The 13419-nt window shown below is 35.1% G+C and overlaps 1 protein-coding gene and 1 long non-coding RNA gene across 4 annotated transcripts; both read right to left on the bottom strand.

Moving 5' to 3' along the window:
• Positions 1-2078: 2078 nt before the first annotated feature.
• LOC307157513 lies at positions 2079-4905 on the bottom strand. Of its 2 annotated transcripts, none has more exons than XR_013821014.1 (5): positions 4833-4905; positions 3876-3990; positions 3711-3759; positions 3054-3120; positions 2079-2578 (listed from the first exon to the last, which is right to left on the bottom strand). It is a non-coding gene; the product is annotated as an uncharacterized lncRNA (long non-coding RNA). The 2 variants fall into 2 exon arrangements; XR_013821015.1 differs by having other exon boundaries at positions 3060-3120.
• A 1898-nt stretch (positions 4906-6803) lies between these two features.
• On the bottom strand, positions 6804-13172 carry LOC307157511 (thyroid transcription factor 1-associated protein 26 homolog). 2 transcript variants are annotated; one of them, XM_079869430.1, is made up of 4 exons: positions 12875-13172; positions 12295-12362; positions 7194-7529; positions 6804-7079 (listed from the first exon to the last, which is right to left on the bottom strand). In XM_079869430.1, the coding sequence occupies exons 2-4, from the start codon at positions 12342-12344 to the stop codon at positions 6962-6964; spliced, it is 504 nt and encodes a 167-aa protein (XP_079725556.1). In that variant the 5' UTR covers positions 12345-12362; positions 12875-13172; the 3' UTR covers positions 6804-6961. The 2 variants fall into 2 exon arrangements, with proteins under 2 accessions (XP_079725556.1, XP_079725557.1); XM_079869431.1 differs by lacking the exon at positions 12875-13172 and having other exon boundaries at positions 12295-12582.
• Positions 13173-13419: the final 247 nt, after the last annotated feature.

The raw sequence follows: 13419 nt of genomic DNA, 5'->3' as shown, positions 1-13419 counted from the left end.
CATCCACAAAAGCCTTCGGACCAACAAAGTATGCACGGTGACCCTCTTGACGAGCTTTCTCAACGAGTGGCCATAGCTGTTGGCGACGTTCACGGTCATCAGGTGAGAGGTCCTCTGCGAAGCGTAGATGGTTGTCTGCCAAGAAGGCGGAGTTCTTTGCAGCTTTCCAAAGAGCATCGCGAAAGTGGCGCATTGTAAATTGGACGATGACACCTCGTGGTTTCGGAGTAGCGCCGGCTGTATTGCTGTTCTTTATTTTCCCAAGCCTGTGAACCGAGTCGGTGAGATCGCTGACTTTGTCTGCATAAGCAGGTATCACGGATGTGCACACATCCAAAACACGCTGACGGACATTTTCTCCCTGTAGTTCTGGAAGGCCATATAAACGCAGGTTCCAGCGTCTTTTGTATCGTGCCAGCTCCATAACTTTGCTTTCTAGATCGTTAATCCTATTCTCAGCAGCATCGACTCGTTTATCAGTGCGTTCAGCCTTACATTTAATGTCTTTCATTTCTTCCGTAAGAAATTCAACAGAAGTTTTCAGACCTTCAATACCTTTATCGAGAATGTCGGCTCTGTCGTTAATTACAGACTTGAGAGAAGAGATGATGGCAAGCGCCATGGCTGAATTTAGCTCATCAGAGTTGTCGTTGCACCTGCCTTTTTTGGGAGCTGGTTCTTTTGATGGCGTATCTGGGAGCAGATAAACAGCCGCTTCCAGCTCATCCATATCCACAATGACATTTGCACCAACGTCGGGAGTTGGTTGCATGGCTGTTGTCATGGCTGTTGTCTGGCGTTTGGTTTTTGGCATCACTTCACTTAGAAGGCGTAGGCTACAGCAGTTCTAACGTTATAAACTTACTCAGATCTTAGCATAGCAAGTCCAGGTTTGTTAGCATAGAATGCAATGTTAAAAGCATGAGGCCGACGAAAATAAATATCGACAAAAAAAAAACCAACATAAATAGTCCAAGTCGGTCAAGACTAAAACCACATAGAATTTTCTTATGAGTACTGAAAAATAATTGAAGAATGTGAGGATTTTCTGTAAGTTTTGGAGTTAATTATTGGGATCCTTCTACCCGCATGACTCACACCACCGCCATTTTTTTTTCACCCCCCCTGCTAATAACCTAAAGGAACTCCCTCTACACACGTTCAAATATCAGTCTAGTTTCAGTGCACGCGGGTTTCGTGACATCGTCGAAGTCCCATTTCATTGGCTAGGTGCCAACCAATAAAACGGCTCCTTTGACCCCCCCCTCCTCCCGCCCCCCTTTCTCTCTCACCGCCTCTGAGTTTCAAGTGCACAAGTTAGTTTTGCACCTGATATATCGCGAAAAGAGTAGCAAAAGTCAAGGCGCGAAATTTGAAATTGCAGTGACAGATTTGAGAAGTTGCAAGTGCCTAATTGAGGTTGTACCGCGAATGTGAATGTAAGATTAAACGCAAAATATATATTACAAGTTTGTGTCTGTCGTTGTATTTCTGTGAATGGCATTTTACACATTTGTGTCTACTTGTCTGCAGCTTCAGAATACAGGTTTGTGACTATTGTCTGCGAGTACAAATTTCAACATTCAACTTCAGATTTTTATTTTACAGGTTTTCACATTTGAGCTGTGAGTGTAAATGTTCATGTACAAGTACGAATATTTATTGTACAAGTTCTCAAATTCACATCTACGTGCTCTCGAGTTTTGCTACTGATTTACCTTCATCCAGCAAACATTTGGACGTTTAATGACCGTTGAAAAGACGTCCGTCCGAGACGTCCCGTCATGGTTGAAAAATAGTTCCAAAATGAAAGTTGAACCGACGTCTTTGACGTCGTCTGGCCGTGAATTCCACGTCTTTTCTGCGCGTCCCTGGACGTCTAAATGGGTTTATTTTTTTAGTTCTTCTGGATGTTTATTATATATATATAATCCTGCATATAAAATAATCACACCCATATTGTGTAACATCGTGAAAGGCAATCATTAAGGCTATTTTTACACATCTGAACTTGACAAAGGCTCTAAAAAGGTCCAAAATCGGTGCGGTCAGACCTGAACGTCTATAAAACCGTTTAATCACGTGTACATCAACAAATTATTTGTGGACTGAAGCAAAAAATAGTGCTATAATTTAGCACAACATTTTATTGTGAATATTACATTTGAAATGTCTTCCAGTTGTTAGATATAATACAATGTGGTAAATTCTGTGGTAATGGCATTTTCTCTAACAGTTTCACATTAAGGTTAAGCAGACATTAATCAAACCAGAATATAACAAAAGTACAGGAACAGTCAACGCATTCCATTTTTAGAGTCTTTCTATAATATTCCATCATTGATGAATAGAAGTCAGAGCTGTGGCAGTACTAAGTTTCAGCTACTAACAGTCTTGCATTACTGTTAAACAGCCATAAATAAAAGTTTTTAGAGTCTACGAAGTTTATGGCTTTTGTTTTATGGCTCATTTTTAAATCCACCACCCTCAGCTGTTCCTGGAGCGTTCTTCAGGTGTTCCTCCACTGCTGCATCAATGTCTGAGTCTGGAGCATTTGGGCTCCACCTCATCACAGTATCTGAGGAAAGAGAATATGGTTTAAAAAAAAAAGAAAAAGGCTAATTTCTAGGTAAATGTACTTTTTTTTTTTTTTTTATGTTGGAAAATAACCATGTTATTTTACTGCATAATAATCTTATGCCAATAAAAGATGTTCTGCATTAAATGTGTTCGAATAGTAAAAAAAAAAAAAAGAGATAAGATCAAGATAATTGGCTAATTTATATGTTTCACATGTGAACAGCCAGCTCAGTCTTTGAGCATCATCCATATTTACCAAATCAATCTCTGATTTTATCTTACAAAAAAAAATAAATAAATAATCACGCTGTTCACAATAATTAGAAATATATAATATTTCTTTCACTTTCAGTTGACATGGGGTAAGCACTCCTTGAGGGTCTGGTGCCAGTTATTTCAAAATGTAAAGATTTGTAAAATGTAAATTCAATTTCGGATAGGACAAACCCATAGCTGGAAAAGACCATTAACACACATACCCTCACTTCTGTGCTCTCTCCCGAATGCAGCGGTCCAGAGGCAAGACAACATTTGGAAATTCTGTTAATGAAAACAAAACACACACAAACTTAAATAAGAGGGTAGTTAAATAAAAACAGTAAACAATATTGTTTTATTTTAACTACTTTGTGGATGTAGCAAAGATTTAGACTTCTTGTAATCCAATTGGACATAGTCAACTATTGTAGCCATCTAGCCATATAATAATCATTCACAATGACTAAATCCAAGGTAGCCAACCCTGGTCCTCGAGAGCCACTCTAAACTATCCCTGCCCTACTTCCTGCTGACTAATAATGGATCAGGTGTGCTGTCAGTCAGAAGCTGGAAGGGCAGGAATAGTTGGAAAACAAGCAGGGCAGTGGCTCTGGAGGACCAGGGTTGGCTACACCTGGTCTACATATGTTAAATTGTGAAGTGATAAGACTGCTGTTCAAATATACACTTCACAGTGTAATACTGCATTAGTTACTATAAAATTAGCTGGCTGTACTTTAGCTTTTTCTTGAGCAATGACAGACATTATAGGCTCTATATTTGTAACTGTATGAACAATTATTTAGAAAAATGTATGTTTGCATTTAAGGTATATTGTGTATAAAATAAGATGCAAATCGCAAAGTTCTCACATAAAATGGGGTGTCCTCTGGGACTGGGATGATAATGCAGAATTTGGAACTGGAGACATTAAAAACAAATGGGTGAAAAATATTTAAGGTAAGAAAGGACACTTTAATCAATAAACACCATAACTACATGGTAAAAAAAAACAAAAAAAAAAAAACAAAACACACCTTTATGAAGGACATTAAACAAGAAACAAATGCAATGTCTCTTTGGTTCTGCCAGATGGCCTGGAGAAGGATTCCTGAATTCTACGTCTGACAGATGGCTGTTCGTTATGTGACCCTGAAAGAAAAATGGAAACTTAATGTAATTTCGTCAAGCACAACAAACAAAATCACGTTTTAAAAATTTCACTGAAGTGATTACAAAATTGGTAATCTTAGAGTATGGTTAGAGAGCAACTTTGTAACAGAGCAAACCTGAGCCAAACACATTAACTGCCTTAATATAGAGAGCACATTAAACTGCCCTCCAAGTGACAATAATACACTCACAATACATTTCAAATATGATCAAAAACTGAAGATTCGTTCTTTGCATACAGACAGGATTTATATTCATTATGCAAAAAGGCACGGCCATAAAGCATTACTTAAGTATTTAAAGCTGAGGCCATAGGTGAGGAATCAGGTAAAGTTAGTCTCCTTCCTGATACTTGACTATTTTCATTGTGCATTACCTCACCTGCACAAATAGTTGATTTTATGGTAGTGTAAGATATAAACACAGTAAATCACAGAAACGCTTTGGGATATTATGTTAACATTTATGCAAAACACCTCCTGACTCATGAAATATCCGAAATGGTCCGAACTAATAAACGGTCCGTAAGCACAAACGAGTAGCGCAGTTTCGTTCCGCTTTCATTTTTTTTTTTTTTTTACCATTCGCTGCTGGGCAAATGTTGCGGTCGCGCCAGCGCGACCTATAACAAAATTTGGTCTCACCGGCAGAAAAAAATTAGCCTGGTTCTACCAGACTCTCGTACATTTAATTTATACTTGTAAACTCTTTGTAAAGAGTCTGTCCCCTCTCCATTGACAAGCGTTAACTTCATTGAAGGCGGATACTATGTTGAAGCAGAGAATGTCTAATGTTACATTTATAATACAAAATGTACTTACCCAACAGCAGATTTTTAGTAATTCGGCAACACAACAATGCACCCTCAAATCCTGCTCGCCTCGTGGTTGCTATGCGTGGTTGCAGAGCCCGTCTGGTGGTTGTAGAAAAATGGGGAAATGGCTGCTTTATCGCGAGATAATATATCATATCGTTGGATTTTGCAATATCGCGAGATTTGCTACAACATCTCGGTGGCACAGTTTTGACCTGTAAAGCACGTCAGTGTACGTCTTTTCGAACCTCTTAAAACTACTTGGGGCACTTAAATTAATTATTGCAATATCAACCAGTGTAAGCATAATTGCATATTTCATAAGGATTTCATAGAGGGTCATGATGGACTATAAATGCACGTGTAAAGGACGTCACCTACTGGACGTCCACTTAAAACGACTAAAATGCAGTGGCTTTGCAATCACTTAACCACACTGGGCACTTTGTGATTATAATTTATTTAAACAAGATAAAGTAAATATATTTACTTTGTATACAAATCGTGTATTTCATATAAAGATAATTCCTGTTTTTTTCTGTCTTGCTAGACGTGTAAAGGACGTCAGTGGACGTCTTCACAACCTCTTAAAATCTAATTGGGCAATTAAATTAATTATTGCAGTATTAACCATGCAAGGATTAAGCACAGCTTTTGCATATTTCACAAGGATTTCATAGAGGGTCATGAATGCACGTGTAAAAGACGTCGCCAGGTGACGTCCTCTCACCCAATACACTATATATTGAACTACACGTAGCTAAAAGTCAAAATAACAATTATACATGCAACCCCAGAGAACTGTAGACATGTACAAATGTATCTGAATGCATTTTTAGGAAGTGTTCGGTGTTACATATTTTTACCGATTTATGCCGTCCTACCGCGACTATTTTTGGCCAGGGACACGACGTTGCCGTCGGACCAATGTTTGCTGGGTTAGTTCACCCAAAAATTTAAAAAATGTCATCAATTACTCACCCTCATGTCATTCCAGACTTACAAGACTTTCGTTCATCTTCGAAATACAAATGAAGATATTTGAAAAGAAATCAGAGATTTTTGTCCTTCCATTGACAGTCCACGCAACTACCAAGAGACACGATCATTTTATATTATTTATATGATTCACATATGTGACCCTGGATCACAAAACCAGTCACAAGCAGCACGAGTATATTTGTGGCAATAGCCAACAATACATTGTATGGGTCAAAATTATTGATTTTTCTTTTATGCCAAAAATTTTTAGAATTTTAAAGATAATGTTCCATGAAGATATTTTGTAAATTTCCTACTGTAAATATATAAAACATTTATTTTTGTGAGTGAATGCAGCCAAATTGGCAACATAAATGGACAACTTTAAAGACGACTTTCTCAATGTTTCGATTTTTTGCTCCCTCAGATTCCAGATTTTCAAATAGTTGAATCTCGGCCAAATATTCCTAACAAACCATACATCAGTGGAAAGCTTATTTATTCAGCTTTCAGATGATGTATAAATCTCAATTAAAAAAAACTGACCCATATGACTGGTTTTGTGGTCCAGGGTCACATATAAACATTGTTCAGCGAACATAAACAGAAGCTCAACAGATCCTGCTTGACGTGCGAGAACAAACCTCATTGGTTCTTGCTGAAGCTCAAACGTGCTGCGTAACACCAGAATGAACCTCATTATTTATTTCTCACATGCTTATTCTGTTTACCACAACTGATGTGTGAGTTGCTGAATGTTTATATGTGAATAAAATCCTAAATTAAATCCATTCATCATATAATTTTCTCTTCAGAAAATTCAAACTATAGTTTTACAATCTCTTTATGGCCTTTTTGAAGCATCAAAGTGGTAATTGCGTGTCAATGGAGGGACAGAAATCACTCAGATTTCATTAAAATATCTCCATTTGTGAACGAAAGTCTTGCAGGTTAGGAACAACATGAGGATGAGTAAATGATGACAGAATTTTCATTATTGGGTGAACTATCCCTTTAATGACATCACATAGGAGATTCATTAGGAAATGGAAAACTGTACAACAATTCCATCATCCTGAGTAAAAGAACTGCATTTGTAGACTCTAGCACTGAGTATACATTTGTTAGATATAATAATTTTATATTGGCCAGTTTCTATTGCCTCACCTCTCTTTTTCGTGCACGCTCCTCCTTCATCCTCTCATATTCTTGCTTTGTCTTTTGATACGAAGACATTTTATTCTTCCTTTGAATGAACGGGGCCTTGTGGGAGCTGATGACACAAATCAGGAATGTCTTTGCTGATGCAAATGGACTATTATTTGAATATAATACACACACACACGCACATATATGTGTATGTTTATACACTTATCTGTTACTGTACCTGTCAGACTGCGCTGGTTTATTAGATGAATCAGGATCAGGGTCGATAGTTTGGTCAGTCGTTGTGTTTAAGACGTGTTTCTCAGGAGAATCTGAAGAATCTGACTCCATGTTTAGTTCATCATCTGACTCTGTCTCTTTATCCAGTGCTCTCCCTTCACATCTTTTCTTCTTTTTCTCCTGTTCTTCTTCATCTAGTCGTTCTTTTTCAGCCAGGTACAGATGTCTCAGATGTTCGGGATATTTCTCCTCTAACTGAACTTTTGATGCTTGATTTTTCTTCCTCTCCTTTCGAAGAAGTTTATTGTATTCAGTTTGTTGAAGGCAAACCCCTGACCTGGGGAAGCATGAGACAGAGATGAGATTCAGACAGAATAAATTCTAATTTTAGTCCTTTATTATGGATTATTAAGGATCTATAACGTTATTAAAATATACATTATTGCCATTTATTCAAAAATTCAATATATTTTCTTTAGAAATGGTTAGAAACGCGCTATTGTACTTTCACATAGCCTATGATGCGTTTGCAGTGTGCAACTGATCCACGGCTGTAGGCCTATACCACAAACACAACATGTAGGCCTATTCACTATTTTTTATTTCATATTCACATTTAAACAATACAAAAACACGTGCAATGCATGTACAATGCATTACTTCTATATAGGTTTATATAGTAAGTTGATCAAGCAATTGGCAAAACATGTAAACATGTAGGCTACTTACATGTATGTTAAAATAGCAAACAGCCACCACCCCGACATGCACTGTATAGGCCTAAATCTAGCCGCCGTCAGACGTCGCCTAGAGTCAAATTTATAAAAGGAAACTTATAGCCTAATATATATATATATATGATAGTAGGCTATAGCCTACTAAATGTTTCCATTTTCTTCTAGAATAAAGCATCATCATGTACATGCTGACCTGACTCAAAGGCAAAATATCCAATATTATAGGGCAAATTAAAAAAATTGTCAGTGAAAACCCTTATATTAAAACCCCCTATAGAGTGTCATTAGATTAGGCCTACATACATTCTGTCACTCTGTGCATAGGCTATAAGGCTACAACAGCAGATAAAGTGTAAAATCACTGTGCAGTGAAATGAGCTACATGAAACAAGTTACTGATAAATGTTGCTATAACTGAAGAAAAACTGGTAACGCTTTAGATTACAGCCCGGAAAGTACTGCCTAATTAAAGCGATTTTACAGTGTAACTTTCGGTAATTAGGCTACAGTGGCAAGAACACCTGGTAGGACTGAACCCATCATCAAACATGAGTTTTTATGCTTACGATACATGCTAATGGATACATTGTACTTCAGTCGTGGTCATGGATTGAGTTGAGTTAATTAAATTGTTGATACGCTAAAGCAACTAAGTAGGCTACTGTAGCTGGAATCTCGGGAAAAGTTCAGACGGAACGGGAGAACCGAGCGGGTGCGAAATGGAGTTAAATAAATAAATGGATGTTGCTGTTCAACATTTAGGCTATTTACAATAAAATCACTGACCAGCACACAGTGAACGTACAACTAGACATTCTGTTGTTGGAGGGGGAGACATTAACTGTTAAAAAGGAATCCAACTAATGTTTTATTTTTTCCATATTTTTTTTAATTATAAATTGCCCCTTTCTTTTATGGCTTTATTTGACAGTTTCATTTGATTTTTAATAAACACATACTTTTAGAAACGATTCTTATGAGGTTCTTATTATGAGAACCTGCTGAAAATACAATAAATAAGCGTATCAGTAGACTATCTTGTATTTACATCATCGTCATTCTGTGTACTACTGTATTAGTGCAATAGCCTATTTCATAAAGGCAGAAAGAGTAAAATTAATGTGATATGAATTGAACTAGGGTAAAGTCAGCAAAAGCGGGACATCAGCTAAAATGGGACAAAAAAAGCTTTTTGGTGTAGTGCTCTTTAAAAAATAATTTGCAATAATGGTGGGTGGTCTGTCCCAATTTACCTTAAAATGTTAGATAAAATGGGAAGTGGGACATCCTATAAAATAAAAGATAATTCATTGCTTAATGTGAAAAGTTGTTTTGTTTTACAGAAAATGTCACAAAAAGGAAAAAAAACATGTGAGTCAAACAAGAGAGGTAAAGCCTATCAGTGGAGTGAAGAAATAATGAAAGGGTCAACACTGAGTGTAGGGTAAAGGCCCGTTCACACCAAGCACGATAACTAGGCCTATATAGATAACTATAATGATAACTGTATTTGTGTCCACACCAATGAACAATATCTCAGATTGTCTGAGAAGGAACTAGAAAACGTGTCTAAAAAAAGCTTTTGAATATGCCAAAGCTAATGGAATGAAATTGTTTTTTTTAAAACAAAACAAATCTTTTTACTGAAAGGTCAAAGGTTATTACTGTTCCAAAATGTTTTAAAATGAGCCCAGAGCTGTGCATGAAACATCATCAACACAATCCGTTATTGAGTGTACGTTTTAATAAAGTTATTGTTTTACATTTTTAATAATTTCTATTAAAAAAGAATTTGTGCAATATCCCGTTGCAAGCAATTGTATTATCCAATCACAAACTAGATTAAATTGTGTCCCAAATTTACATGAAGACTATAGAATAAAAATGGGTTCTTTTCATTTTTGAGTCTTTGTATATCTTAAAAAAACACCCATATTCCTTCAAACAACCATAGCTGGAGATGCAAGAGACCTTGAGCATTTTCTCAAAACATTAACAGTGTAGAATAGATTTATTTGTATTTAATACACAGTTTACCAAAAAAGTGTCCCAATTTTGCTGACTTCACTCTATCTAATAAATTAAAATTGTAGCAATAAACAAAGTAATTTACATTTTCTGCCAATAAAAATGTATGCTATGAGAAGCTCTAACATGGAACAGACTCTTTTCTGTTTCTCTTTATAATAAGTGTGTTGCTGCTCTCTGCTGGAGGAATTATGCATTGCAATATTAAACACATTACAGCTACAAATGTGTTGAATATAATGCCAAATGAATATATGGAAAAGAAAACAATGTTTATTTACAAATGTGGTCTGAAACTTTTCTGTTTGTTGTACACAACCATTCCAGTTAATTTAATAATTTATTAACATATTGTTAATTGTGCTCTTGGTTAGAACATAATAATACACTTGATATTATACACATTTGTTTCAAAAATAACTTTAAAATGTTCAGTTTAATATGATTTATATATTTATAACAAAGATCAAGTATTTTTGTGTGTGAAATAAAGTGTCAGTAAGCGATCAGTCAGTCTTGTATGTGTGCAGAGACAGGCTTTGAATATAACCTGCAGTGTTTCTCTATCAATCTCCTGTAAGTTTAGAGTGACTTTCTCTCCACGCTGACATATGACTGACACGAGTCTGTCCTCAGTGAAGTGTCTCTTCACACTGGAGGAGGAGTCCCGCTCATCAGCGCTCACACTTTATTGATATATATGGAGAAAATAAAAATGCTGCTGTGTGATTTGTCAGTGATTGTGTTTGATGATTTCCTCTGTTGTGTCTAATAAGGGAACAGTGAGTGTCATTGGCAGCTGTGAGAGTCTCTCTCTCTTTAGGGGACTGACAGGAGCCAGTTTCTTCAGTGTGTTTGAGGGAGCAGAGGAGAAACAGAGTCAAACAAACAGTGTGACGAGCAGAAGAAGATGGAGGGATTTCTGACACTCGTTTTACTCTCCTCTATAGTCACTATAACCACATCTGGTAAGTACAAATACACTGTAAAGATGGCAAATTTTACATGTTTAAATAAGCAATATATGATGCCATTAATCCTCCAGAGTTTAGTTAAAAATTTAACATTTTTAAATAAGTAGTTTGTCTATGATGGCATTATACCACTACAAACTGAATAGAAGCATTTGTAATATCTAAACTAAGATCTTGACACTAGATCATTAATTATCAATTACATTTTATAAATGATTTGAGATCTTACAGGCAACCGATTTGTTATAGACTCATGCCCAGCTTTAGTTGTCCAGTTAGAAATATATATATATATATATATATATATATATATATATATATATATATATATATAAGTAGTACTTATGGGGGGGCTTGTGTCAAAATGATTTACGACTTTGACCTTTGACCTTTTGACAGGTTGAACTTCCTGTGACCTTTATGATTGATGGGTTGAACTTCTGGAATGAGGTCATGGATTAACCTATTGACCCTGCTAGATATCGATCATGTTTTTTGACAGTTAGTTTTGAACTATGACCTAGCTAGTCCTAAATCATAATTTTGACGGCTAGTTTTGACTTATTTAAATAGAACAGATGTTTTTGCCGGTTGTTTGAACTTTGTCCCAGTTAAATGGGTGTGCGTGTGTGGTTATATGTGTGTGCGTGTGTCACAGGCGCTCCCTCCCTCCGCAGTGAAAGTGAGAAGTATGTCACACAAAAACTTCACATCCTTTAAAATAAAATATACATTGAAACCAATTATTTTAGTTTTAGATGAATAAAAGAATAAAAAATGCCAGAGTTAAAATTGACACATCAATGTCCATACCATTGATGTCCACAAAAATAATTAACCTAAAGTTGAAAAACATTTGGTTCTTTAAAAGCGTTTAAAAAGCTTACTAAAACCAATTATTTTAGTTTTAGATAAAAATTACATAAACATTCTATCCTTTATATTCTATCATTTATATAATTTATATAATATAAATTATATAATCTAAAGCAATTTAACTAAGGTTGAAAAAAATATTCTGTTCTTTAAAAGTGTTTAAAAGCTTACTAAAACCAATTATTTTAGTTGAATAAAATTGTCTTACATGTTTAGAAACTTACATGTTCAAGAAGCTCTTAAGAGAGAGAGTTGAAAAGTATGTCCATACCATTCATGTCCACAAAAATAATTAAACTAAAGTTGAAAAACATACCTTTAAAAGTGTATAATATAAAATAAAATATCTTGCTAAAGTTGAAAACATACTGTTCCTTAAAAGTATAATATAAATATCTTATTGATCCAATTGTTTTAGCTGAATAAAAGAATATCAAATAAAAAGCTAATGAAACCAATTATAAACAAAATAATAAAATTGTCTTACCTTTTTAGAGAGAGAGTTGAAGAAGTAGCTCCTAACACATCATTGTCCATACGAAAAAATATTCTGTTCTTTGTAAAAGAATATAAAACCAATTGTTTTAGTTTTAGGTGAATAAAATCATCTTACATGTTTAGAAACTTACAACTCTTGAACTTACATGTTCAAGAAGCTCTTAAGAGAGAGAGTTGAAAAGTATGTCCATACCATTCATGTCCACAAAAATAATTAAACTAAAGTTGAAAAACATACCTTTAAAAGTGTATATAAAATAAAATATCTTGCTAAAGTTGAAAAACATACCGTTCCTTAAAAGTATAATATAAATATCTTATTGATCCAATTATTTTAGTTTTAGATGAATAAAAAATGACTGAGTTAAAATTAACACATCAATGTCCATACCACTGATGCCCGCAAAAATAATTAAACTAAAGTTGAAAAACATACCTTTAAAAGTGTATAATATAAAATAAAATAATTTTACTAAGGTTGAAAAAATGTTCTGTTCTTTTTAAAAGAATATAAAATAAAAAGCTTACTAAAACCAATTCATTCAGCTGAATAAATAAAATCATCTTACCTTATTTTAGAAAGTTGAAGTATACCATTGATGTCCACAAAAAAATGCAATGTATGAATGGATTCAAAATTGTTTTACACAACTGAATTCACATAGTCATTCCTGAATGTCTGTCAAAGCACCGTCTCAAAACATAAGGAGCGTGCTTCTAATGTGTGTGTCGAAAAGTAAAACACACGTGTGTGTGTGTGTGTGTCTATGCGCGCCTCCCTATTCCTGCGTGCTCTGACATATGAAACAGGACCCCACTCCACATTCCTGAGCCAGTAAAGTGTAAAGCCAGTAAAGTAAATCTCATTTAAAGTGAGATTAAACATCACATACAATAATATAAAATAAATATCTTACTAAAAAAATCTACTGAAATGCTTGTAAAAAGAATAAAATTCATCTTACATGTTTAGAGTTACAACTCTTGAACTTACCCAGGATCCATTGTAGAGAACCTCCACATTCCCTTCACAGCCCTCAGTTAACCTGATCTCTTTAAACTCTGGATGGAAAAGGATGTGTATTAAAACAATTGGAGTTTAAGTTGTGCTAAA

This window comes from Squalius cephalus, assembly GCF_949319135.1.
Source record: "Squalius cephalus genome assembly, chromosome: 4".
NCBI lineage: Eukaryota > Metazoa > Chordata > Actinopteri > Cypriniformes > Leuciscidae > Squalius > Squalius cephalus.
Note: the sequence above shows the minus strand (reverse complement) of the source record. Positions and strands in the feature narration are given on the sequence as shown.

Coding starts and splice junctions, on each gene's coding strand:
- LOC307157511 (XM_079869430.1), bottom strand. CDS start 12,344: ATGGACAATGATGTGTTAGGAGCTACTTCTTCAACTCTCTCTCTAAAA. Junction 7,530..12,294: donor TCAACTCTCTCTCTAAAAAG/GTAAGACAATTT, acceptor ATGCTTCCCCAG/GTCAGGGGTTTGCCTTCAAC. Junction 7,080..7,193: donor AAACCAGCGCAGTCTGACAG/GTACAGTAACAG, acceptor TTGTGTCATCAG/CTCCCACAAGGCCCCGTTCA.